Source organism: Ambystoma mexicanum, chromosome 3q, assembly GCF_040938575.1.
Source record: "Ambystoma mexicanum isolate Mex_15411 chromosome 3q, UKY_AmexF1_1, whole genome shotgun sequence".
NCBI lineage: Eukaryota > Metazoa > Chordata > Amphibia > Caudata > Ambystomatidae > Ambystoma > Ambystoma mexicanum.
In genome coordinates this window covers 1,254,199,669-1,254,226,837 of record NC_090926.1, presented here as the reverse complement: position 1 = coordinate 1,254,226,837, position 27,169 = coordinate 1,254,199,669, and the positions used below count along the sequence as shown (strand labels likewise).

At 49.8% G+C, this 27,169-nt stretch overlaps 1 protein-coding gene across 10 annotated transcripts in view; it reads left to right on the top strand.

Moving 5' to 3' along the window:
• The window catches only part of CARM1 (coactivator associated arginine methyltransferase 1), a 455,353-nt gene that overhangs the window by 223,405 nt on the left and 204,779 nt on the right, over positions 1-27,169 (top strand). For all 10 annotated transcript variants that reach the window (XR_011259957.1, XR_011259956.1, XR_011259959.1 and 7 more), the window contains exon 7: positions 18,836-18,926. Coding sequence is in view for 4 of the 10 variants with exons in the window: in XM_069604256.1 (XP_069460357.1) it covers positions 18,836-18,926 (91 nt within the window). In the remaining 6 variants the exon portion in view is untranslated. The remainder of the gene's footprint in view (positions 1-18,835; positions 18,927-27,169) is intronic.

Sequence of the window (27,169 nt, the reverse complement as noted above, 5' to 3'; positions counted from 1 at the left end):
TTGTAGAAAACAAAATCCCTTGGTCACAAGCTGTTAAGCCTGTGAAAAGAGTTGGAATCAACTCTAAAAGGCAAGCCACTGAAATTCCCAACTGAGGAAAGCACAGCTAAAAGGCAATGAGGTAAGTACCCCAAGCCTAAACAGTACCTCTGGTTTGAAGAAGTGGTCCAGCTGGATTCTGTCTTGCTACAGCGGTGCAGATCCTGGCTCCTGTGGCAGTACTTGGGAGGTTGTCTGCAGCTACGGCTCTTTTCTGTTCAGCGGCACTTTGCATTTTCAGTGCTTGGCAAACCGCACCGTTGCAGATCTTGGGTACTGGTTTGGCTTCCTTCACTCCTTGGGTTCTGCACTCTGGTGAGGGGAGTTGGGATCTGGTTGTCCTACTTCTGGGGGGTCCTTGGGAGACTCCTGGAGCTTTTAGCTGGATTTGTTTACCGCTTCAGACGTTTCACTCAACTACGGATACTCGACCCCTGGCATTGGTCTTCTGAAGCAGTGGAGATGCACTGCAAGTCGGGGGCTAGTCCAGTGGAGTTCGTCTAGGGGTTTGTTGGTCCCACTAACACAAGGGGAGAAGTCGTTCCGGAGGAGCGGCTCTAGTTCAGCAAAGGTCCAGGAGGATGCAGGAAGCTTCGTTGACTGTTTCTTTGGGTGTTTCTCCCAGTGGTTGACTATTCCTCTAGTCACAAAACCCTCACATTTTAAGCAGGTTTCTTCCATTCATGCAAAGTCTAGGCTGTCAATCACACAGCAGGGTGGCTGTCCTGAAGGGCCAGCCAATCAGGGCTGGTTGCATTACTAAAGACAATGGACATGGGAGTTTTGGGACTCTCCCTCGCATCCTGTCCTTCCAGACACACTGGAGCCAGGGACAGGTTTCAGGGCTGAAGCCCGCCAAAGGCAAGACGAGGAGCTCCAACCTGTCAACGCACAGAGTAAAACCCTCGCAAATAGAAAGAAAATGGTGAAAAATGATGGCCGTTTTGACAAAATGGTACCCCTTTGGTCCCGTATTGCAGCCGAGGTTTCAGTCTGCAGTATTCTAACAAAATGGTAGGAAAAAGTCATCCACGGCCACCAGCCACCTAAAGTAGTGAGGGTAACACAAAGTTGCATGAAATAGTAAGATAAGGGGCTACTAGGTAACCCCCAGCACTCCACATAAGATGGGGTGTGCTGGACCTATAAAGAGGTTAAGGAAAGTAAATTTAACTTTACTATTTACTACTGGAGAACCTCAAACCAGCCCATGTGATCAGCCAACGCCTTCACCCTTGAGGTTCATAGATACAAACTAAATCCAGCTGGCGGCTCCAGCTTCCCAGTTATGGCTGCTCAATCCTGGAACAAACTCCCATTAGAGCTTAGAACCAACCAAACCTACCCCGCATTTAGGCGAATATTCTATTTTGGTTTTGGACCAATGTCTAATTTGAGCTGCTGATGATTCTCTTCCCCCCCCCCACTCAGACAGCTCCCTCCCGACCACCCATCCAATTGTTTATATGCCACTGTACCACCTGTGGGCACCTTGCAAACTGTATCTGTAATGTGTCCACCCACTAACACTGTATAGATATCTATGCCTTTATAGAACTATATGTATATAACTTCTGGTAACTAAGCTGATAAGTATCCTTGTTATGCTTGCACCCAACTACCTTCGGGTATCGGCTGCGCCATATCAAATAAACAAACTATTCTTGGTAACTGTAGGTCACACAAGAAAAGGTACTTAAATATTGTGAGAAATCTAAGCGTTTTTCTCTGACCACTGCACGGAAGGTGCTGTCACACCATTCAAAAAGTAGATGCCTATGGAGTTTCAGACTCCAAATCCGGTCAAAACACATGCAAGTGAGAAAAAGGTCTTGCTCACAGGTTAAAATGAAAGTCCGAAGTCCAGCAAAAGAGCTGGGGGAGTCTAAGGTTGGAGGCAATTAGCACAGAAATGAAAATTCTCCCTAACAGTCATTCCCTCTCCAGACCCTATGGACCCCTCATATGGTCTCTGTTCCCTCTCCTTTTTCCTCCTCCCATTAATGACCCCAGCGGTGGGAGGTCCTCTTGGCCTTCTTCCACTCCTCCAAGACCATCATTTAATGTTTTATCTGAATGGCACCATCTTGGTCCGGGGCCCTCGGCACACTCACCTCCTTTTTGATGGGTGTCTCCTTGTCTTAAACTTCCCCCCCCTTCTCCTGCTATGCCTACCAGCTCCCCTGGTTCCTCCTCCTCTGGCACCCTCCTCATCCTCTCTGGCTACTTTGCCATCTCCTTCTACCTCCACTGCCCACTCATGGGCCCCTCTATGACCTTTGCAGGATGTACCTCAAGCTTTTACCCCTCTGCCGAATGTGGCAACCTGCTACACGTCGTTACACTCGCTCTGCTATCAAACACACCTGACATCTGCCACCTCCTTGAAGAACTTGGATGTCCTTGCTCTCACGGCCAGCTCTGTCACGAGTTTTGACACTCCTCCCTAATGGCTAAAAGATCCTCTCCGAACCCAGAACCAACTGTCCCCAGAGGTGGAGTGGCTCCAATCTTTCTGGAATGGGTCCCTGATTCTGCCATTCCTACGCAGTCCTACTCCTCCTTTGAATGCCTGGTCTGCAGGTTCACTATCTCTCCTGGCCTCAGACTATGGCCACCACCTACAGGCCACCTGGCCAGGTCGCCCTTCCTCCACACCCCACAAACCACCCCCCACCCCCGATTGCACTGACCTCTCCTTGCCTCTACCTCTCAACTACTCCTCCTTGGAGACCCCAACTTCCATCTGGATGCTTCTAATCCCTCCTGACACTCTAAACATTCTACCTTCTGGCCTGACTCGCCTTGGATGTTCTAATCTCCTCAGGCATCCCCCTTGAACCGTTTCGCCACTTTCTCTTGGACTGACCACTTTCTGCTCTCCTCACCTTAAGCTCTGTTCCCCTGGCGAAGCCAACCCCAGCACTTCCCGCTACATTCCTGATCATTCAGTCCATGAGTGTGTTTCAGTGGAGGCCTTTGCTGCTACTCTCTCTGCTCCTCCTATGCCCGCAGCCGATTCACACCCTACAGCCGTCTCTAACCTGCATCTTTCGATCTCCAATATTCAGGATGTCCTGAGCTGTCTGAAGACTAACTCAAAGTGCAACTCTTGGTGTGACGCTGATCTTGCCACCCTGAAACGCAAGTGTAGGTGGCTGAGAGGAAGTGGAGGGCATCAGACGCCTCTTCTTGACGGCCTGCCGCCTGCTCCAAAGGCAATACAAACTCTATGTCCTGACCAAGAAGAGGGCCCACATCCAAGTTTGTGTCTCTGCAACCTCTAACACAGCAAAACTCTATAAAATCTTTAAGGAGCTGGCCAATCCTTCTGCAGTCTCCAGCTCTCCTGTTCACTCCTAGGCCCTCTGTAAAGCTCTGGCCTCTCATTTCACTAAAACGCAGGACATCCTACCCTCTCTCTTCTTACTCTTGAGCCCCCCCCCCCCTCCACACCCCCCAAAACCCTCTGGCAGCCTCTCCCTCTCCTCTCTCCGACCACTCCTGTCAAGGTTTCTAAACAAGTCTGATCTATGAAAGTGTCGTCAAAGCAGGTGCTTCCCTACTCCTCCAGAACCAGCAAGGACCACATTGACACCCTTGCTCCAGCCTTGGCCGATTTCTGCTGTTGAGGAGAATTCTCAGAAATTTGCTCATTCTTTATCTTGGAGACCAGCGCCCCCCCCCCCCCACACTTTTGCTGGGCTCTAGGACTTTTACATTTTTAACCCGGAGAGGGTGACATTTTTCCCACTCATGTATTTTTTCTGTGATTTGAACACTTTTTTTCTTTTGGTTTGGGAGTCCTGACGAACTCCATAGGCGGCATCTTTGCATTTGACCCTGTACCTTCAGTGCAGTGGCACAGGGAAGTCGTCCAGATTTCCCAAATGTTTAAATACCTTCTCTTGGTGAAACTATTGTTTCCAAGAGCAGTGAAGTTAAATTGACTTTCCTTACATTTTGTAACTTTCTAGACCCAGCACACACTATCTTGCCATAGAATGCTAGAGGGGTTACTTAGTATCCCATTAGTTTAGTTCCTCACATAACATTTTTGTGTTGCCCTTTCTACAATTAATGGCTGGTGGCAGTAGTTTACTTTTTACTACCATTGTGTTTTTACTGCGGGCTGCATTCACAGCTTTAGTAAGGCACCATGTCAAATGGCCCAGTCTTTTCTTGCCATTTCTTGCTGGAAAGGTCCTTCTTGAAATTTACTCTACACCAAACCAGGCTTCGTCTTTGGTGTGAAGCCCGCCTCTGGCTCCAGTATGCCTTGCAGGGGTAGGAAGTGAGGGAGGTGCCTGAAACTCCCTGTGGTTAATCCCCTTTGTTACAGGAATGCACCCAAAGGTGATTGGCTGGCTGGCTGTCCGGCAAGGACAGCCACCCTGCTGTGATTGACAGCTGGGCTGGAATGAATGGGAGAAACCTGCATAAAAGGCAAGGCTTTTTGGCTTGGCAGGCAGAGTCGACCACTGGACGAAGGAATATGAAGAACTTGGAAGAGACGTCTGCTGCAATGCCTGAGCCCTTGGTTTTCCCGGTGAAGCCCTGCACTTGTGCTGAAGCTCTGAATTCGCCTCAACTAGAGAAGCCCTGCAAGGATTACTTCTCCCCCCGAGTTGGTGGGACCAATCAACTCCAAACTAAACTCGTTTGGACATCCTCTCGGAGCTGGGTGTACTTCAGCTGCTGGAACCAAAGTGCCATGGAGAGGAACACCAAACGGAGTGTATCACTTGTAAGTGGGACCTGAGCTTGTGGAAGATCCTCCAGACTCCCAGTAAGCAGGACTGACCAAGCCTGAGCCACTTCAATAGAGTGCTGGACCCCAGATGCGAGGAAAGTCCAGAGTGGTATCCGAGAGTCTGCGGTGGTGCTATTTGCTGAGACGCGAGGAGCTGAAACTGCGAAGTGCAGCTAAATAGAAGTTTGTCATTTTCTGCCGCTGACCGTCCCAGCGTAGGTGTCCCCAGAAGTCCTCTGAAGCCCAGGAACAGCAGGATATAAAGAGCTGCATAGGAACAGAAGCCAGCTGAAACCATTTATTCTAACCAAAGGTACTGGTTAAGTTTGAGAGGACTTGCCTCTCGTTGGTGTAGCCTTGCTTGATCTCAGTTGAGACTTGTCTTGGTTGCTTCTGTAGAGTTGCTAGTATCTTCTACTTCTCAAGCCTCCCGGCTTGTGACCCTACATAAATTCTTTTTCTACAAAGACTTCTAAAACATTGTGCAAGAAGGGCTTCAGCTCACCTAGATTTTTGCCCAATTGACTTTGGCTGGCCTGGCTTCCCAAATAACTCTTCTCTCTTCTGCTTGTGTCTTACCTTCCCTCCCCGAAAGGGTTACTTTACTTTGCATTGGGGGGGTTCAAAAGTACTTACCTGCTTCAGAATATTTGTGTGGTCTTGTTTTATTCTGAAATCTCTTTACTTTAACACTCATCTCAGTATTGCTCTAAATGTACCAGTGATATATTCATGTCCAGTGTCCTAGCTATTTGTCACCTGAGGGTGTAGGAATTGTCTGTGCAATCCCAAATGGGTACTTGCTAATTTAGAGAAACTAAGTGTGTATTTTGGAGTGTATGTGTGTTACTATCTTATTGCACCTTCTGAAGAAGGCTTATTCAAACTGACTGTTAAATGTTTAATCAAGAAACCTTGAGTGTAAGTGTTTATTTGGATACTTGTCACTGTAAATCTGTGTACCTTCCCTACTGCTCCCATTGACCCTCTTGAGATAAGCCTGGGTGCTCGGCCACACTACCAACCTGTGTAGTACACACGTATACCAAAAGTTGGTTTCCTATTGCCAGGAGGTCAAGGTTGTTGTAGTGCACCCAAAGAGTACTGCTTCAAATCTTGCCTGAAATCACCCTTTTGCCACAAACTTTCCCCTCTCCCCTCAAGAACTCCCTTTTGCATCCCCTCCTGAAAAAGCCCTCCGTCAATCCATGTCCAGCAAACTACCGCCCAATCTCATCACTCATTTCTTGGGCAAATTCCTGGAAAAGCTGTCCCCAGCTTAATTGGTTTGTCTCCATGACCATTAGCCTGGCTTCAGAGCAGCCAGAGGCATGGAAACTACTCTCCTCAACACCCTTGAAGATCTGCTCACTGATCTCGATTCTATCCTTCATTCTGTCCTCGACCTTTGCTCTGCTTTTGATAGTCAATCATGCTATGCTGATCAGTTGTCTCTGAGATCCTGGGCACCACAGATCATGCCCTGGCTTGGTTGGCCGTCCCTCCTAGGTCCAACTTGGGTCCTTTCTCTCCACATGTGGTGTTCCCCTGACTTCTCACTTTGGCTCTTCAATATTTACTCGGCCCACCTTATCTGTACCTTCTCCTTTAACTTTCAGTGTTATGCGGATGACACTCGGCTCTCCTTCAGGCTACCCTCTCCTCTCTTGCTCATTCCCGACTCTTTCCGCAATTCAGGAGTGGTGCGCCTCCAATGATCTCTGCCTTAATACCAGTAAAACGGAGATCCTTCTCATTAGGACCTCTGCTCATGCTTTCCTCTCTCATTCTGGCTGTTCTTATTGTGACCTCTTCCTTCACCTTCCTGTGAGGCTAAAAAACTTGGTGTCCTTCGACTCCACTCTCTCCTTCTTTCCTCACTTCAGACCTTGCCAGGAAGGCCCACTACCAGCTGCACTTCAGGTATTCTTCCTGTCCTCTCTTCCCCCAGAAGCTCAGTCACCAAAGCCCTGGTTCTCTCTAGGCTGGACTACTGCAACATACTTTTCTCCAGCATAGGGTCTGGCATGGATTCACATGCTCATGAATATTCCCCATTGTCAGGCTGGGAATCCTCGGTAAAGAAAAAATCAGTTTTGTTTCTGAACTAGCTTTCTACTAGTAACCAATCACTGGTCTCTGGGTCATACTGCCCCAGCCAATGACTGCCCTCTACCTAAGCCCCTCCTCTGGCAGCCATCTTCAGATTTTTACCGCACGTTCAAGTGTTGGGAGTCCTCATGCTATAGCTCTCGAGCTTTTACTGCGTTTTTGCGATTTTCAGAGTTAAATCTTTTTTTCGGTCAATCGAGCCTCAAGCTCCACCGTTTCTACTTCCGATCAACGGTGACCCGTTTCGGAATTTCCTGCAAAGTTTCGTCGAGTCCCGCTTCTTGGAGGATCCCATAATAATCTTTGAGGCCTACCCCGCGTGGACATGGCCCAGGAAAAAGGGAACACGACACCCGGATCCAAGCTGTTCAGGAGCTGCCCTGGATGCGGATTACAGGATGTCTTCAAGGAGAACGAGCATTCTAGATGACTGTCTTCACGAAGACAAAACACACGTGGAGAAGGACTGTGCGTTTTGCAAGAACATGTCGAACGGACCATGAAGGATCGGCGGATCCGCCTCACCAACTGGCTGGAGTGGAAGAGCCCAGCAGCAGGTGAGAAGAGGTCCGACCGGTCTTCTAAGACCTTTTGAGGGCGCTCCAGCGACAGGAGCCCAACAAAAAGCAAAGCACTGCGAGTCCGCGGGCACCGGGAGCGCCGAATGGTCGGGCTCCTCGGCTGCCAGGCAGGGCGCACTTTCACCGACACCAACTATGAGCCAACGCTCTGGCTCGGGGTGGTGGCGGGGGGGTGGCGGGTGGGGGGAAGGGAAGTCTGAGAACCCGGGTAAGTTTTGGGAGAAGCCCCGGTCGATCCTGATGGAGACGGACGAGGGGGAGCGAGGCGGCGACGACCCCCCCCCCCCGGTGAAGGCCTCAAGCGTGTCCAAGGTTGTCAAGGCTTTGATTCACCCGGCTAAGACCTCTATCGAGGGAGTCGTGGTGGCCCTGGCGAAGCCTGTGGAGGCGACTCTGGGCCCAGAGTTTCCCTGCCACACCGCGGAGGGAATCCTCTTTTCAGCCCACCGATAAGACCCCTGTGAAAACCCTGATGGGAAAAGAGGGGGGTGGGGGCGGTTGCCATCACGGACACGGATACAACCTCTGAAGAGGAGCTGGCTGAAGTCGTGAAGATCCTGGACAAGAGGTCCGAGGAAGTCCAGTCCCACCGGAGGGATCCCGACGAGGCAGACTAAGAGCGACGGTGACACCGACGAGGTTCCCGTGGAGGCTGAGATTCCACTCCCCAACCGTCGCAGCCGATGCCTGGGCCACAGGACAGCTCGGGAGCAATCTTGATGGCAATCCAGGCCTTGTGCATAGACATAAGGAGAAGATTGCCCTTACCCCCAACAGATGACCCAGTGGAGCCTGGACAGTCGGGAAGCCCTCCATGCAAGCGGAGAACTCATCCCCCACTGCCCGTCCAGCCTACACGGCCCTCAAGGCCTTCATCTCCTTCCCCGGATCCCAGGGATGATACAGGAACAGAGACGGGGACGGATGACTGTGGTGACGACGGGATGGGCCTTCCATCACCTCCCCGCCCGACGAAATTGGCTCCTTCCACGCCATGATCGCCAGGGCATCCGAGCTCTCAGCTCTGCCCGGTGGAACAGAAGGAAGGTTTTCGGCGTGAGGCCAAGACGGTCCTCTCGGTCCTGTTGCTTGACGACATCTAGGACGAGGGGCTGGAGCTCCTGAAGAACCCGTCCGCGACCTCTGCCAAGAGACCCGGATTTGGTCGTCTCGGCGGTAGCCAAGAAGAAAGCGGCAGGGGGGCGATGGCTTCAACTTCGACCTCACCGCCGGACGGCAAAGGGAAGAAATTGGAGGCCATGGGACGACGAGTCATCTCATCGGCGGCGACTATTAAAGCGGCCAAGGCCCTCCTGATTGTGGCCCGCTACGACAGGGAGCTGTGGTTTAAGATCACTCATCTGCTGGACTTCCTCCCGGACGACAAGAGGGCTGAGGCCCTGGAGATACTGCAGGAAGGCGAGGTGGCGTCTGACCACGCCATAACGGTGGCCACGGACATTGCTACACCGGTTTCCGCCAGATGGGCAACAGTGTTTGCCTTCGCCGGCGTGGGTGGCTCAAGGCAACCGATTTCCGCCAGGACATGCAAACCAGAGTTTTGGAGAAGCCTTTCGACAGAAACAACCTGTTTGACAAGACAGTGGATGAGTCACTTCAAGCCATCAAGGCCGACACGGAAACGGCACGGGCCTTGGAAGTTTTGCAACAACGGCCGTCCTTTTGGAACGCTGGAGGCAAGCTAGGTGCTTCCTAAGGATTCGGCGGCGGATCCTCCACGTACCCCCAGGCGGCCCGCTCCTCGTCACAGGAGGCCTACAGAGGACGCGGCAAGTCGGGAGGATCTCATCTTCAAGGAGGCCAAGGCTGCAAGGCCACTGCCAAGCAGCACTGAACCGTCCATAGTGTCAGGCTCCCACCTGATCACCCCGGGAGGCCGGCTGGCGAAGTTAGTCAGCGTGCGGGCGTCCATCTCCACCGACTGATGGGTGCTGGACACCCTGGCCCGCGGGCACACTCGAGTTTCTAAAAAAAAAAGTGCCCCTGCATTCCTCCCGTGGCCAGGAAGGAAAACCAAGTCCCTCAACTGCTGCTGGAAGTAAGGGCGATGCTGAAGAAAGGAGCCATCAAGCTTTTCTTCCTCGTAAGGGAGAAGACCGGCGGCTGGTGACCCATCCTGGACCTTCGTCGGAAAGTTCCTCAGATTCGTAGTCGGAGGATGGCACTACCAGTTTAAGGCCCTCCCGTTCGGATTGAAGTCGGCGCCCAGGGTATTCACACTGCCTAGCACCAGTAGTGGCGCGGCTGCGCCTGCAGGGGATCCACGTCTACCCCTACCTGGACAATTGGCTCATCCGAGCAAGGACAAGAGAACTCGCCGTCGGACACACAGCTAAGACAGTCGAGCTGCTCAGTGATCTGGGATTTTCCATCAACTACGCGAAATCCCACCTGGTCCAGTCACAAGTCGCACTGTTTCTGGGCACCAGGCTCGACACAGTGGCGCGATTGGCCTCTCTGTCGGAGGAAAGGATGAAGGCCATCCTAGGCAAGGTGCAATGACTGTCGGCCATGGAAGTGGCCAGGGTGAGGTCCATCAAGTCCCTTCTCGGCATGATGTCCTCGTGCATCTACCTTGTGCGCCTGTGCAGGCTGCGGATGCGTCCACTGCAACAGTTCCTCGACGCCCATTGGATGCAAGCGACGGGCAGCTTCGAAGACCGGATCTAGCTCAACGAGATCTTCCACCAAGCGATCCAGTGGTGGGGCACCCGCGCACATCTTGCGGCGGGGATGGACTTCCAGACCCCAGCACACCAGGAGACGGTGACGACTGATGCCTCCCTAGAGGGATGGGGAGCACACACCAGAGATCTCCACGCAAGAGGCCTTTGGCTCCCGGAGGAGAAGTCGCTACTCATCAACGTCCTGGAGCTCCGAGCAGTGTTCTGGGCCCTCGGGTCGTTCCTTCCGTCCCCCAAGTGCAAAGTGGTGAGGATCTTCATCGACAACACCACCACGATGTTCTACATCCGGAAGCAGGGAGGCAATCTGTGGCATTGGGCTGTCGCCCAGGGGATGTTTCTGGTATCCTTCCACCTGGCAGTAATAAAGAACACCATTGCCGACTCACTCAGCAGGGAGCTGCGCTCGTGCCACGAGTGGGAACTACAACAGGATCTGCTGTTCCAACGATGGGGCAATCCCCAGATTGATCTATTCGCGACGGCGATTAACGCCAAGTGTCGGAGGTTCGCCAGCAGGTTTCCCCAGCCGGGGAGCATGGGCGTCCTGTACACTCCCCCTCCCCCCCCCCCCCCCCCAGCGTGGGAGCTCAACGTGGTGCTGAGCAGGCTCATGGGGCCACCATTCGAGCCTCTGCATTTGGCACCGTTGAAGTTCCTCTTGTGGAAGACTGCGTTTCTTGTGGCCATCACCTCCGCACGACGAGTGGGAGAGATCCAGGCCCTCTCCTGTAAACCTCCATACATGACTTTCCCCGAAACGAGGGTGGTGCTGAGGACTCACCCCTCCTTCATGCCCAAGGTGCCGTCGGACTTCCATCTCAATGGCCCTTGGTGTTACCCGTTTTCGCCGGCCGAGAGGTCTTTGTACTCGCTGGATGTAGCTAGAGCGCTGAAGTTCTGCGTGGACCGCACAAAGTTTTCGAAAGACATCACAGCTGTTTGTGAACTTTGGACCTGTGAACCAAGGGAAGGCCCTCTCGAAGGCTTCAATTTCCAGATGGCTCTCCGGCTGCATCATGCACTGTCACCGGTTGGCAAACCGACTGTTGCCCGGCTGTCTGAGAGCCCATTCGACCAGAGCGATCGCTGTGACCAGAGCGTTCCTATCTGGTGTGCCCCTGCTGGATATCTGCAGGGCTGCTACGTGGAGGTTGATGCACACCTTCACGAGATTCTACTGCGTCGACCGGGATTCCAGGGAGGAGTCCAGAGTCAGCCAGGCAGTGCTGCGCAACCTGTTCGCCTGAAGGTGGGCCTGGTGAGGAGGTGTGAGATGCTTAATGTCGAGTTGATGAAATGCTTTGAGCCTTGCCACCTCCCGTGGTTGTGCATGTGTGTACTGCTATGTATTCTTATATTCATGAGCATGTGAATCCATGCCAGACCCCATGCTGGAGAAGGAACAAGTTACTTACCTGTAACTGTTGTTCTCCAGCATGGGTCTGGCATGGATTCACATGCGAACCCTCCCTCCTACCTTTCTGTGGCTCTTCACTTGGTCCTACTGCCACTTTCCGTGCTACCAAATCTGAAGATGGCTGCCAGAGGAGGGGCTTAGGTAGAGGGCAATCATTGGCTGGGGCAGTATGACCCAGAGACCAGTGATTGGTTACTAGTAGAAAGACAGTTCAGAAACTAAACTGAAACAGTTTTTTCTTTACCGAGGATTCCCAGCCTGATGGGGAATATTCATGAGCATGTGAATCCATGCCAGACCCATGCTGGAGAACAACAGTTACAGGTAAGTAACTGGTTCCTTTCTCATTCTGCCTTCCTCTACTCTGCGCAGCTAATCCACAACAGGGCTGCGATACTTGTCCTTGGCCTCAAGCCCAGGGACTGTATCTCTCTAGCCCTGAGATCTCTCCACTGGCTCCCAGTGGCAGCAACAATCAAGTTCAAGATTCTGCATCGTCCAGAAGGCGTTCAAGGGCAGGGCCCTGCACTACATACAACTCAATTCCGAAACGCCTTCCTTCTCGAGCCATTTGTTCACCCACCTCCAAATCTGAGGGTCAGATGCTTCTCCAGGCAGAGGGTGGCAGGTCGATCTCTTTGCAGATGCCTCCCTATTTAATAGCCTCTTTGCCCTCTCAAACTTGAGCCGAACCACCCGCAGTACTGGAAGCAGCTGAAGGCCTTCCTTTTTGCTTCTGATTTCTCTCTCCACTGCTGACCAACATGTATGCTGAGCTGACTGGTTGCCTGACTACCCTCAGTCTTACTGGTACCAGACTATGCCTTGACCAGTATCCCCTGCACTGCCTCCAGGCCTACCGCGCACTGTAGCTGGAACCCTACAGTCCCTTGCATCCTTGCACTTACCCAGAGACGTGCTGCCCTGGCTGCACTTACTCAGAGCATTGTTGCCTTGATTGCACACTCCCCTTCCCTCCCCCTGGCACTTCCCCTCCCCATGCCCCCCTGCACATTTGCATATCGCACTTCCAGGATCTGAAAGGCACATGGCCTAGTAAGATCATTTGTCGCACCCAGAAACACGTGCATAGGCACGTTATAAATGACTTTTCTGATGCTTGTGAATCGGCTTACAATCTCATGATGTGCATATAGTCCGACATTTAGGAGTATTTGCATCTTTCAAAGATCGAAAGAGGACATCGACATGGGCATGACTGTAACACTATCCCTAACTTAACGTATAGTGTACCCAAAATCCCTCACGCATTGAGGTCCCGCAGATTGTTTTTTTCCACCCAACTAGTTGGTCGCCTTATGCAGAGCTCGCAAGAGTTAATAATGCGCAATATTGTTACTTTTTACCACGACCTACGGTAGTCTAGTCTCCCAACTAATTTTCGATGACTGCTTTGTGGACTTCCTGCTCCCGAAGACATCCACTACTGCTCGGTGACTGGTGTACTGATATCTGTCGACGGTGTGGCCTCAGCCCTTCGGCCAGGCCCGTACAGTAGGGAGAGTGGGGCACTGGGGTTATTTTCAAGAATGCACTTCCTTTTCTCTTCCCCAATTTGGTCTGGCTGCTGTCATACTCTGCCATGGAGAGATGTCATTTAAATTTTGTCCGTTGTGTAACCGAAAATTCCCTTGGAAGGCATCGGGTCACAGCTTTGGAAATCCAGCAGGAGCAGACGACTAGCCCACCAGATTCCCCCCCCCCACCCCCCCAACTAGTTCGCCAAGCAGTCAATGGTACAACTGAGTAGACCAGCCCCGGGGAAAGGGGAAGTGAATAAAATAACAAATGGTCAGGAGTCCTCTGGTTCCCTTCAACTCCAGGATCTCTTAACTTCAGGAAAACATGCAATACATGCAACTCAAATTAAACATCATGAATATTATTACACTTTACTAAATATTTTCCTCCCTTCCTTTCTAGATTACCTGACCCTCCACCCAAAGCCCAGAGGCAATTTACGGAATTGTAGATATACTAGTTGAATTGCTGAATTGTTCTCTGCTGCTTGTCTCTACACTCAGCTGCTTACTTGTACTCTGGCACTAGTTCTGGAATATTTGCTCCTGTTTACATCTCTAAATTCACTGCTCTTCACAGATTAAAATTAAAATGTCTTTCTAAGATTATATTGCCTAACCTTATTCTTCAGTTCATATGCAATTTAATTAGTTAATATAGATATTTGCCTTTGTCTGCTTTCTCCAGAACTTCAATATACTCAAATTGACTTTTTAAACTGAATTGACATGCTGTGTGGCTCTGCTGTGCTTCATCTTGACTGATTGCTAAACTTTGCCAGTACCACGCTGCTTGTAAGTAGTTCCTGTGTGGCAAGAATAACTAAAAATGACAACCCAAGCTTCATAATATTACTTCTTCAGCGAATGTGCAAAAACAAACTAGTCCTTTCCTTGAATAATGCCTCATCATGCTTCTGGCATTTAAACTCTGAATAACTCTGATGTGCTGAGTCTTGCTGAAGCGATGTGCATTTTCTGCTTCATTTAGAAAACGTGCTTACACCAACACTTTCCTTTAAATAATGCTGTTGTAGACTTGCATTGAATGCTTCCTCCGACTCCACAGAAGATCTGGAATTCACTTACTTTTTTGTGCGTCAGCGATATTCTGAAATTTAACTGACTTTTAAAACCGGCACCTTATGACGTTACCCAACACTCTTCACCGACGCTCTTACATGCGTTGCTGGGTCCTTTCCTCAAAAGCGACGACTTGACTACGAGCTTGTAATAACAATGCCACGAAAAAATGCTCACGCGCCCATGGCCTTGTACAATGCGTACATGCTTGAAACGGCAACAACAAAGGTGCGCACGCGGATGCCTCTTCACACTTGCTGCTTGTAACTCTTTTCCAACATGTGTAACTCATAACATTACAATTCATCAGAGCAGATAAACGCTGCTTTAACTTTGTTTCTTCCTCTGCCATATACTGTACAGTTTAATTTGTTTTATGTAGCTACTTGAAACAAGTTTATCTTGGAGCACTTCAATTCAACTTATACAGTCACCTATCTTAATCTTGTCTTCAGGCACTTTCTGTAGTTTTCTTTTGGCTGCAATTTCTTTAGTTTCTCAGTTTTCCCGGGAGCTTGAAAGGCTGAGACCCCTTTTGAAGTGATCTTGAATGAAAGGCAGTTTAGAACCTCTCCAGAGGTTCCAAACTGCATCACGATGGGCTGCAAGCGAATCATTGCTCTGCAGGAAGTACGCCATCTTGAATTTGGACACGAGCTGGCTAATATAAGTGTTAAGGAAAATTATAGTCGCAACCAATTCTAACCTTACTAGCCGCAACACCTAGCAATCCCATCCCAGTGTACCAAGACCATTACCTGCCTGGGGACCTGACAGGACACCAATCGCTGTTGCAATAGGTGTCTACACAGAGATGTCGAAGATGCGCGTAACGCCAACCGGGCCGCCGAAAAGACTTCAGCGTCTTCCGAACCTCACAGTTCAGCGGCCTCAACACAACCATCTTTTCGGCATGCGACTGGGCTTTCCTCTCATAAGGGCGCAAAGAGAGCTGCCGATCAATTTGAGTTCGCTACACATGAGGCAGTCCCTTAGTCTGACTTTGTTGAAGTTATTCTCAAGGAAAAGCCTCCCACTAGTAAGGCTATTCCATTACTCCATTCAATGAAGAAACTAATGGTTCATTCTTTGTCACCGTCCCTCAGAATGGCAGTCAACCCTCGGGTTGAGAAATAGTTTCGCCCGCTTCATCTGGCCCGATGTATATACGAGGGTGTGACACTCCAGACTCCCTGGTTTTTACAACCACTAGGAAGAGGGCAGGGGTTCCACTGTCCACAGCAGAAGCTCCCCCTGTATAAATTGCAAAACACGTTATGCCATAGGGAAACGTATGACTAAATCTGCGGCCTATTCAACTAGAATAGCTAATATGACTCTCCTCGCTAATTACAGCGATGTTCAGTGGGCCCTGCTCCAGGAAGGTCTTCTAGAGGTCCCATAGCCCACGCGATCACGCCTGCTGGCAGTCGTGACTGAGGGCGGACAAAGGACCCATAATATATTAAAGAACACTCTAGATGCTGCTGAGACTGCTGGATGCACTGTAGCCGAGGGGACTCTACTTTAGAGACACTCCTGGCTGAAGAACTCTGGCTTCAAACCAGAGACTCGGGCTTCTGATTAATAAACCCATCGAGGACTCAAACTTATTTGGTAAGGCTGTCGATGATGCCCTGGAGTCTAAGAAAGAGCATGAGATGCTGAAAACACTCAGCCAGATCATGGCCAAGTCTTTCCACCAGCGGGGAGGCTCAAATTCTCGCAGTTCCTTTTGGGGGGGCAATCTTTCTCCTGGTCCCCCCATGGACAATATGGCTCTGAAGTACCCCCTGGTCATCTGGCCTTGGCTCATCCGGTAACTGCTAATACTAGCAGAGAGGTCAACGTAGAGGCAGGAACTCTACTCCAAGAGGCTCCCCGGCCTCCAACTCAGTGACTCGCCGGTTCGGGTCCCCTCCGACGCCACCTCACACCTGGGAGGGATCACATCAGACCAGTGGATGTTAAAGACCATCACCCATGGCTACTGCATTGAGTTTCACCGGCCACCTCGATACCACCCACCAAAGAGCAGACTCCCATCGCCAGCACATGTGCAGATGCTTCTGGAAAAGGGCGCTCTAGAAGTTGTCCCCTTTCACCAGGTAAACAAGGGTATTTATTCAGTGTACTTCCTTGTACCCAAAAAGGATCTCCCCATGTGTCCTGTATTAGACTTGCGCCCAGCAAACACGTATGGCAAACCGCAAAAATTCAGAATAACACTACTGCAGGAGGTAATCCCACTGTTACTGCAGGGGGATTACATGGCCACATTGGATATGAAAGATGCATACGTTCATATTTCAATGTTGCCAGTGCACAGAAAGTACCTAAGGTTCATGATGGAGGACACACTATCAGTTCAAAGTTCTTCCCTTCGGCATTTCCTCAGCTCGACGGGTGTTAGTACTGGCAGTATTAGCTGCTTATCTGCGCAGGCAGTCCATCCTAGTCTATCCATACCTCGACAACTGGCTCATAGCAGGGGATTTGTATAGAACATGCCTAACCTATAACCAGAAGACAGTAGATCTACTCTTCAGCATAGGGTTCTTGATCAACGAGAAAACGTCCAGTCTAGACCCAGTTAAGTGAAAGTTTCTGGGGGCTCTAATTCGAACCAAAAAACGGCCTAGTCTTTCCCTCCAATGAGAGGGTTCAAAACATGCTGTTCCAGATCCCTCACTATGTAGCCAGTCACGAGGTGACCGTACGCAAAGTCATGCGACTATTAGGGATGATGGCCTCCTGCATTTACCTAGTTCCACATGCTCGCCTGCGCCCCAGGCAAGAGTGGCTCTCGAGCCAATGGTGTTAGGCCAGTGTGGACGATCTAGTGGTTGTCTTGGCAGCCCTTGTTCAGTCTCTGCAGTGGTGGTCAAAGGAAAAACTTATTTTGGGGGTGGGAGCTCTGAAACCTAACACCAGGCATTGCTACTCCAGCAAATGAAAACGCTTTGTCATCTGGTGTAATGACAAAGGCATGAATCCTATTGAATGCACACCAAGACATATTGTCCTGGTCCTAACCCACCTTTTAGATTCAGGTCTGGTTTTCAATTACCTAAAGGTCCACTTAGCTGCGCTTTCAGCGTACACAACGTCCCAAAATAGTTTCATGGTGGAAAATCCCAGTAATGAAACCTTTTTATGGAAGGGTTGGAGGCTTCATCCCCCTATTTACAACCCAGCTCCCGGCGGGGACCTGAATGTTGTACTTACAAGACTATTGGGGCCTCCCTTTGAACCAATGCACAAGGCTAGCCTTAAAGCACTCCCTTAAGACTGCCTTCCAGGTGGCAATCGCCTCACTAAGTAGAGTTGGTGAACGGCAGGCCCTTTCAGTTCAGGACCCATTCGTCACAATTCACAAAGATAAGGTGGTCCTGCGCACTCGCCCACGATTTGCACCTAGATTTATTTCAAAGTTCCATGTACACCGGTCCATAGAACTAGCCACCTTTTTCCAGAACCCCACTAACGTTGCAGAAAGAAGCCTCCGCACACTAGATGTGAGGAGAGCGGTTATCCATTATCTGGAAAGGATCAAGCCACTAAGAAACAAACCAGTTTTTTATTTCAGTGGCAGCTGGCAGAGAAGGGCACCCTGTACCTAAATCAGCTATTTCAAAGTTGATCATAAACTGCATCACACTGTTACACGCTTGCCAAGAGAGATCTGTCCTTCATGTCTAGAGCACACTATTCTGGGCATCTGGGCACAGGGGCTAGATTAGCTTTCATTGCAAATGTTCCCCTTGAGTCCATTTGTAAAGCAGCAACCTGGAGTTTTGTACACACCTTTACACAACACTATTGCCTACATACACACACTAAGTCTGATACCCAGGTGGGACAAGCGTGATCAGGTATCTTTGCTACTGTTCCTTCACACATCCTACCACCATCTCTGGGTACTGCTTGCTAGTCTATGCACAGCATGTGATTCTAAGCAGATTCGCAAGCATCAGAAGACATGCATTACTCACTGTAATAGCATTTCTGATTGTATCTGCATAGATTTACATGCACCACCCTTCCTCCCTTCGTGGAGTAGAAGAAACCGACATCTTGCACCTGCTCTTTTGTTCTCGCTCACTATAAGCCTCCCTCATGTCAGGAAAAACGCAACCAGAGGGACCTCAGCGCGTGGGGGATTTTGGGGACACTACACTAGACGTCACGGATACTTCACGGCCATGTCGACGTCCACTTTCGATCTTCGAAAGAAAGATCCAATACTCTGCGATTACCACTAGATATCGGGCTATATGCACAGCATGTAAATCTAAGCAGATACAATCAGAAATGCTGTTACGGTTAGTAATGCATGTTCTATAATACAAACACGTGCAACTGACCATGTACACGTATTGACGAATGCCCTCAAAACCTCTTTCAATCAACTTGCTGGGGCAATTTATCTCCAGCTTCCTTCACTTTGCCTTCATGAAAACGCCCGTTGGGGATTGTTAGCATGTTTTGTGACCCTTTTCAGTTGCGTTGATCAGACTGTAGGGTGCCTAGTAAGAGATGTGGTCTGTATTCACCTCGATACTGTGCATGTCTTAATACTATCCACCTTCGTTCTGCAGGTAACATGTTCCCCACTATTGGTGATGTTCATCTGGCTCCCTTCACTGACGAGCAGCTCTACATGGAGCAGTTTACGAAGGCCAACTTCTGGTGAGTTTTATGTGCTGTAATACTTGTGGTTTTCTGCAGCCATGCCTACTTCGGCTAATTCACCCATATTCTGCTGCAATACCTTTTACGTATGACTCCTTGCTTCTCCACCCCCGTAGTTTCCTATGTGCAACATCCCACACCCTAGGTGGCTAGGGGAATTTGCTCCCTTAGTGCGATCACCTTCATTTTATGACTGTTCTGCCTTTTGACAGCCTAGGTGTCCTCGGCTATACCAGCCCTTGCTCAACCTTTTTCTACTCGGTGGACTGTTGTACCTGCTATACATCTGTATATTCATTTCTCCCTGTGCCCCTAGCTCATGTCTTCCTCCCTGTGTTTTGCATGCTGCTGCTATGCCTGCTGTGTCTTGTGGGTGAAGAGGGCCTTCTTATGGCGCTTGCTTACTTAGATATTCAAGGATTTCACTTTGTAGAGCAATGGTATTTTGGGCGGATCATGGTTTACAAACTTTATCCCTTCCCATAACTCCAGCTGGGGCTTAGTTGGCCCATTAAAAGCAGCCCCCAAACAATTGATGGTATCTGGTTTACAAGTTCTCAGTGTTGAGCTTTACCTTTGCGTCTAGCCTCTCTGAAGTATGTCTGTCTTTGCCACGTCAGCAGCGTTATATGGGTCTTATTGTTATTCCATCGTGGGTTGAGGTCTGAAGAAGTGGGTCTTTGTTGTGGCAGTGTGGCACGATAGCCCCTGTCCTGAATGCCAAGCTTCCACTCAAGGAGCAGAAACGGGGATGCATAGTAGTGGTATTTCACCCCCCCCCCCCCCCCCCCTCCTATGCAGAGACACCTTGGTGGGTTAATGTGCCTGCTGCAGAGATTTGTTTATAACCTACAGATTAGAGCTGAATTGCCCTAAAGTCTGTGCCTTCAACCTGGGAAGTGTGAATGTAACTGGTCATTTAATTCTCAGCTCTGCTAGATGTAATCCTTTGCACAGTGGATAGTTTTGTGTGTATATTTCTGGGACTTGAGAATCTGTTTAGAATCAAATGCTTTGCGTATTCTGCCATTTAGTAGTTGGTCTGGAGTATTACCAGTTATTCTTCAAAAATAAAAGTAGGCATCAGCTGGGTCCTATGTCAAACTATCCTCCTAAGAAAAAGGCTTGCTCATTGCTCCTTGGTGCCTATGCACGCGGGTGGCATTCTCCCCCTCGCACCCCCACCCACCTGCAATTGGCATAGCCGTAGGAGTCTTGAGTGGAAAGGAAATATTCTTACGTCGAGTGCGGCATCGAATACGCAGTGGAAGTCTCAGCAGAAGTGCAGAGTAAATCTTGTTTAAAACCGCACTACTTTCATCTCCATAGCAACTATTTCTTGGTGTTTTGAGTCAGGTTTTATAGTCTTTACATCTAGAGAATGTCTTGGCCATTTGGTGCACCATCCCTCTAATAGCGTTCCCTTCTGGAAAGAACATTTAAATAAGGTTTCTCGAAATTCAGCATGCGATTCATTTAGTTGGATACAGACAGGGCGTGTAATTGTCACTTGATCAGGGGACTCCTTGACTTGTAAAAGAACTCAAATAAAAGTAAAAACTCTTTAAATATTGGGCAGCGTATGCCATGCAGTTGGATTGCAGGATAAATGTAGCAGACGGACTGTTCCCTAATTTCAAACTATCTTGTTAGCTGTAGGCCTGTCTCCCACTATACAGAACCCCCCTCAAATATAGCGGTGCCTTAATTTCAAACTGCATTGTCTGGTATGCAATCTGCATTGTTAGCTGTAGGCCTGTCTCCCACTCTACAGAACCCTCAAATATAACAGTGCCTTAATTTCAAACTGCATTGTCTGGTATGCAATCTGCATTGTTGGCTGTAGGCCGCTTCCCCACTGGGCAGGACTCCCAAATCTATCTGTGCCCTATTTTCAAACTGAATTGTCTGGTATGGGCCTCCCTTATTGGTTTGTAAAGTGCTCCAAACCCGTCGGTATCTGGAGGCGTTGCGCGAAATTTCAAGGATACGGTTGCATGAAAGTATAGGTCTGTGCAGGGCTCTCAGATATAGCTGTGCCCTTATTTCAAACCGCATTGTCTGGTATTCAATTTGCATTATTGGCTGTGGGCCTCTCCCATTGTGCGGGACTCTCAGACCTAGCCGGGTCCTATTGTCAAACTGCCTCTACCCTTGGAGATTAGCACTCATTGACCTGATTCGCATCTAGAAATCTCCATTACAGAATAGCACTGAATTTACTAGCTTGCCTCCTGAATGGTACTGTGACTAGCTTGCGCCACCAGGACAGTACTGCGATTGCCTTCTTCCCCAGGGTAATACTGTAATTGATAGTTAGGATGAGCACTAACATTGGAAATTGGCACACATTGACCATCACGGTGGAGTGGTACTGTGATTATTGGCTCGTGCCTCGTGAGATGACAGTGATGATCAGTTGCACCCATTTGGTCAATTCTGTAGTTATTAGCTATACCCGTCTTCACACTAGTTTGTTTACTGCAGTAAGCCTCTTCCAGGGAGACCCACATTAAGGACACCCACTGGAATATCCTTGCGATATAACCCTAAACCTCCCCTACCCAACTCGACACAGCGAATAAACCACCCAGCAATATCACCCGACTAGACCACTCAACAGATTGAGCAGCCCAAACTTGTACCAGACAATCCCCCACACCCAGTACAACACCACAAGACAGCCAGACCAAAGCAAAGATTAACTCTGCTTCAACGAACAGGAAATGAAAACACCAAAAAACGCTCAAGCTCAAAATGCCATGCAAACTAATTGAATTAAAGGAAAGACAAAACTGAAAAAACAAACACAATTGAACACCGAAGGCACAACTGCAGAACACATTCCCACAGACGGGAACAACAGAACAAACGCTGAGAGAAGAGAGAAATCCCTCTAACTCCATACCTCGCAAATAACGAGTCACCAGAACGAGCCAACCCAACGTACAAATCAACAGATAACCAAACGCACGCAAAAGAACAGACCATGCTAGAAATAACTAACACAATCAATGCACTAACATCTTACATCACCAAAACACAAGGACCTTCCACTCAACAGCCACAAAATTTAGAAGAGCAACCTGAAGAAAACAAAAACCCAAGACTGAACCTAGAACTTTTTGACGACACACAACTGTACCAACACCTCAACAAGAGAGAGACCTGGAAAAAAAATCGCCACACCAGTCAGAAGACAACGCCGACATTAAAACACAAACCAAACTACAACTTTAAAATCCACTGCAACATTATAAACGCAAGATCCTTGCCAAATCACTCAACAGATCTTTGACCTGTGCGACAACAGCATCAACATCCTATTCATCACATAAACATGGCTGGATGACGACTTCAAAATCACACTCCAGGGGGCATGGCTCAGAGCTGCCGCGAGGGCATGTCTTCTTAAGAGCTCCTGCCTGGCCCAACGCGCCGTATGCAAAAACGCTGTTTCCATCCTCAGATTTCCGCCGCAAATGAGATGCAGCGTGGGGGAAGGTTCGCTGCAGCTGCCCAGCGAGTTGGACCCGGGCTGGCTACCTGATTCCTGAGTTTAGATCCATTTTCGGGTACGGAGTTCATCTGGCGGCAATATGGCGGCCTGGTCCCCAGACTACATGAAGCTGTGGTAAGGGGAAGGTGCAGGCGTATGGAGACAACCAGCACAAGCCGCCGAATGATCTGAACATGTTAACCCGCACTGCCTTAAAGAAGTGAGCCGTTTGCCCGAGGCTCTAAAAGCAGGTCCTGGAACGATCACACACTGCCCAGTTGCATGTCTCAGGGGAGATCTGGAGGAGACCAGTGTCGGAGCGGAGGGGGACCCCGGCGGATGGCGCTCCGGTGCGGCTCCAGCGCAACTCATCCATCCCATAATTCGGCCCCGACGCCACACAACACCCCTCTGCTGTCGAGGCTCTGAGCGAGGCAGCCTCCACCACTTGCCGAATACCACGGGTTGGGATCCATCCGCGTCCAGCACCCGTGGCGCAGGGCTGCCTAGCCCTGCTCCCATCTGGGGCTCCACTCGCACTGGGTAAGTTGTCCCGGGAGGATAGCTCAGCGGCAGCGTGCGCGTCTTGGAAGCAAGACGACACGAAGCAACAGGTTCGATCCCCAGGTCCGCGCTTAGAAACCTCTGGGTGTTTAAGCGCGTTATACGTAACCAAGACAAAAAAATAAATAAATTACGCAACTAAGAAAAACAAACAATTCCTGTAACAGCGCCTCGATGCCTGCGGGCTGTGTGAGCGCTTTATAAATGTAAAAATAAAGTAAGCGGCTGCAGACTCGGGGAGGCGTTGCTGCAACTGAGTGGCGGCACAGAAACTCGTGACCAGCTGCAGTGGTGGGGGGGCCCCCAAGCCGAGAGCCGGTGCAGCTTTGCGCACTCCTGAACAAGCAATCGGGCGGTTTGGCCCGCTTATGTAAACGCCAGCGCTTCCGCGACACCGGAGCCATAAAGCACACCCAGCCGGCCATCAACTGATCGGGTGTTACTACAAGGTTGACGTCTCCGGATTGCCCCGGGCCATCAGAGAAGCAGCCGCACACACTGCAGACCTGTCGCCACAAGGTGAGGAGTGGGATCAGCGGGGCCCAACTGAATCAAACTGGGCTCCCAGCCTGTTAGCCATTGGATTCTCATGTCCCCATACCCTGTGGGTCCCAATCAAGTAATTCCCTCCTGAATGGCCACAATGGGGTCCCGGGGCCGGCGACTTTAATTTACAGCATCTTCAGCACTTAACAGGATTACCTCGGAGGCTCGGACTATACTGTCCATTTCCCCCCCACCCCACACCACTTGGGACTTTGGAGGCGCACCTGGCCCCTCCATCCCCGACCAAGCCTGAACAATCTTCAGGGGGAAGAGCGGGAAGCATTCAGAAACAGAAAATGTCTAGGAGCGGGAAGACGTCCAAACAAACGGACCTTGCGGCTTTAATGGTCAGTTCCTCCACCGAGCGGTAAAAAAGGGGAAGCGCCCGAGAGCCTCTCCAGTGAGGCCACATCCACCACCTCCGCAACAGCCCATAGCCCACCACAAATGGTAACCAAAGCTGATCTTCAAGAGCTACTCACCGTGCTAACGAAAGAAATTCAAGAGTACAGAAGAGGTAACGAAAAAAAGTAAATTCCCTGGACAAAAAAGTAGTGGAGGTGGAAAGACGGACAGCGGAACTCTAATCAGAGGTATGCGACCAAAGATTCGAAAACAAGCTCGACAGGGACAGAATAAAAGCTCTAGAAGCGAGATGTGAACTAGAGGCCAAACAAGAGGACGCAGAGAATCGCTCGCGGAGAAATAATATTCGCCTTTGGGGGATTCCTTCATTTATACCAGATGCAGAGCTACGGAGTTATGTCTCGGAACTGCTTAGGTTCATGATAACAATTCCGGACGAAGCACCTCTGGAGCTGGATCGGGTACACAGATCGGCTCCGAGATCGCCATCTACCCTTCCCCCAGATGTTCTGGTAAGGGTTCATTTCTTCCAAATCAATGTGGAAATTATGCGCAAAGCGAGACAAACGGGCCAAATCACCGTTCAAGGATCTACAATATCGCTGCATCAAGATCTTGCGAACTCCACGCTTCAGAAGCGAAGATCCATGTGAACATTTGCGGAATGGCTGCGGGGGGGGGGGAGATCTCGTATCACTGGGGGTTTCCGACTTCAGTCAGATTCACATGGGAGGGTACCCAGAGACAAATCCATTCACCGAAAGAGGCTGCCAAATTCATGGGCATCGGGAGGTCAGAGGGGGAATCTGATTCTGAAGAACCATCCCAAGCTCAGCAAAGAAAGCCCTCGGACGGACCGTGGTCGAAACCTACCAGACGGCGCAGACCTCGCGGCCCCTCCAGAAAAAAACACCAATCTGGGATGATTAATTCAAAGAATTCAGAGAAGGCAGGTCCCAGAAACTCTGGCAACGAACTTCTGCAATGGGTACGGCGGAGGGACTCGATCCGTTCCTAAGAAGCCTGGAGCCTCACATTTGGAATGATTCTCAGCACGGGACATTGGAGAATACCCTGGCAGTGCGGGTATACCGTTCTAGTTCACATTTGGTTTGGTGGCCCGGTTGCCCACTGTTGGCGCTGCCAGTTTCCCAGTGGCAGTAGGATGTCACTTTTCCTACTAGTTCAATTCAAGGGGGGGTGGGGAAGGGGTCACCGAAAGACAAACAAATGTCCTGTGTCTTGGAGCTCCATCTGCTCAATCCAGCGTTCAACATCACGTCTCAACAATTAAACCAACGATGAATCACCAACGCAACGACTTGACCTCGGACTGGGAAGCTCAGTTTCATCCAGCGTGCATAGGTCCAAACTCAGCTGAAGCAGGAATAGGAGGTAATGGCTAACACAAGCGAAATAGTGATCCTATCGTGGAATGTTCAAGGTTTTAATTCGCCAATGGAGCGGAAATCAGTCGACACCGGCTCGGGCAATTATCTGAAGACAGTGTATTCCTCCAAGAAACTCATCTACTACAAGAAGACGAAGATTCAATAGGTACAAAAAAGCGTACTTTGCCACTTCTGGCCAGAAGAAAAGAGGGGTGGCTATACCCCTGAGTGACAGGATCCCTCTAACAGAAATCACAATAAAAAGGGACCCGAATGGGCGCTTCCTCCTACTCGAGGGGCTATTTGAAGAGCTCCCCATCACATAGCTTCAACCGTATGGTCCCAATACGGCCCAAGCCAATTTTTATTAGACCTAATCCCAACCATCCTAGCATTTCAAGGTCACCTAATCATGGGCGGGGACTTCAACTCCATGCCAAATCCCCCAAGTGAATAAGACTCTACCACCCACTAACGCTGACTTCGTACAAGCACCATCACTAGCCAAGCTACTCAGGAAAACGGAATCCGTAGACGCCTGGAGGCTTTTTAATGGGACCTCAAGAGACTACTCCCATTATTCCTGGGTTCACAAAGGTTTCTCGAGAATCAACCTCATATTGATATCAGGAGTCCTCTCCCCATGCTTAAATAAAACGGCAATCCATAGCTGCATGATCTTGGATCACGCCCCAGTGACTGTAAACCTGGCTATATCTGGTCAAAAGCGCCCAGCTTTAAAACACTGGAGGCTGAATTACTCTTTTACTAGACGAATGTATTAAAATGGAAGTCGAGAACACAATATCCAATTATTTTAAGGAAAACACCAGAGACCTCCCCTATCGATATCTGGGATGCGATGAAAGCAGTTGTTAGAGGCTCCCTGATCAGCGCAGGGGCTGAGCAGTGAAGAGTTTCGAACATAGCTGCAGCCAAGCTGGAGGAAAGAGTGAACCAACTAGAGGCCGAACTGAAGCGGCAAAACTCCAGAAAAGTAGAGAGCTGAGAAAGGGCAAAACCGCGCTGGAAATGCATTGCGCTGATCGTACTGCCAAATCCCTAGCCTTTACGGGGCAGTTTTATTATATGAAAGGGAACAAAGTGCTAATGCAAAAACTGAAAGATCCGCAGCAGAAACCTCCTCAAAATAGCCAGGGCGGATGGGAAAATACTCTATGCTGAAGCAGACAAAATTGACGAACTGTTGAGATATCACTCAGACATTATGAAAGGGATACCAACAGCATTAGACAACCTGCCGGCGTATTTGCATTCAGTACCCATTCAGAATTCGACTTGGATGGAGCACCTCGAATCACCCATCTCTGAGGAGGAAATCATTGAAGCCATCAAATCTCTTAAACGGCTCCTGGCCCAGATTGTTTTATACGCAACCTTCTACAAGAAATACTCCAGAATCCTAGTTCGCCAGGTCGTAACTCTATTCAATTCTTTTCCGTCATCGGGATCTGTCACCGGGTCAATGGCGGAGTCGCTAACAGTTCTGCTGCACAAACCCGGGAAAGCACCTGAACTGACCACCTCTTATCGCCCGATTACGCTTATGAACAGCGATGGTAAGATTTCTGCTAAAGTTCTGGCAGGCTAGGTGCGTTCCTGCCAACCTGATTGACAGCGACCAGATGGGGTTTATACCAGGGAGAGAGGGGGGGGGGGGCTCACGATAATATTCAGACAACAATAGAAATTATCGAAAGTGCCCATAGATCCGGGGACAGAATGGCAGTGATATCGTTAGATGCTCATAAAGCCTTTGATTTGGTGGACTGGGGGTACCTTCGGGCAATCTTAAAACATTTCGGATTCGACCCAAACTTCATCACATGGGTAATGGCCAATTACTAAACTCC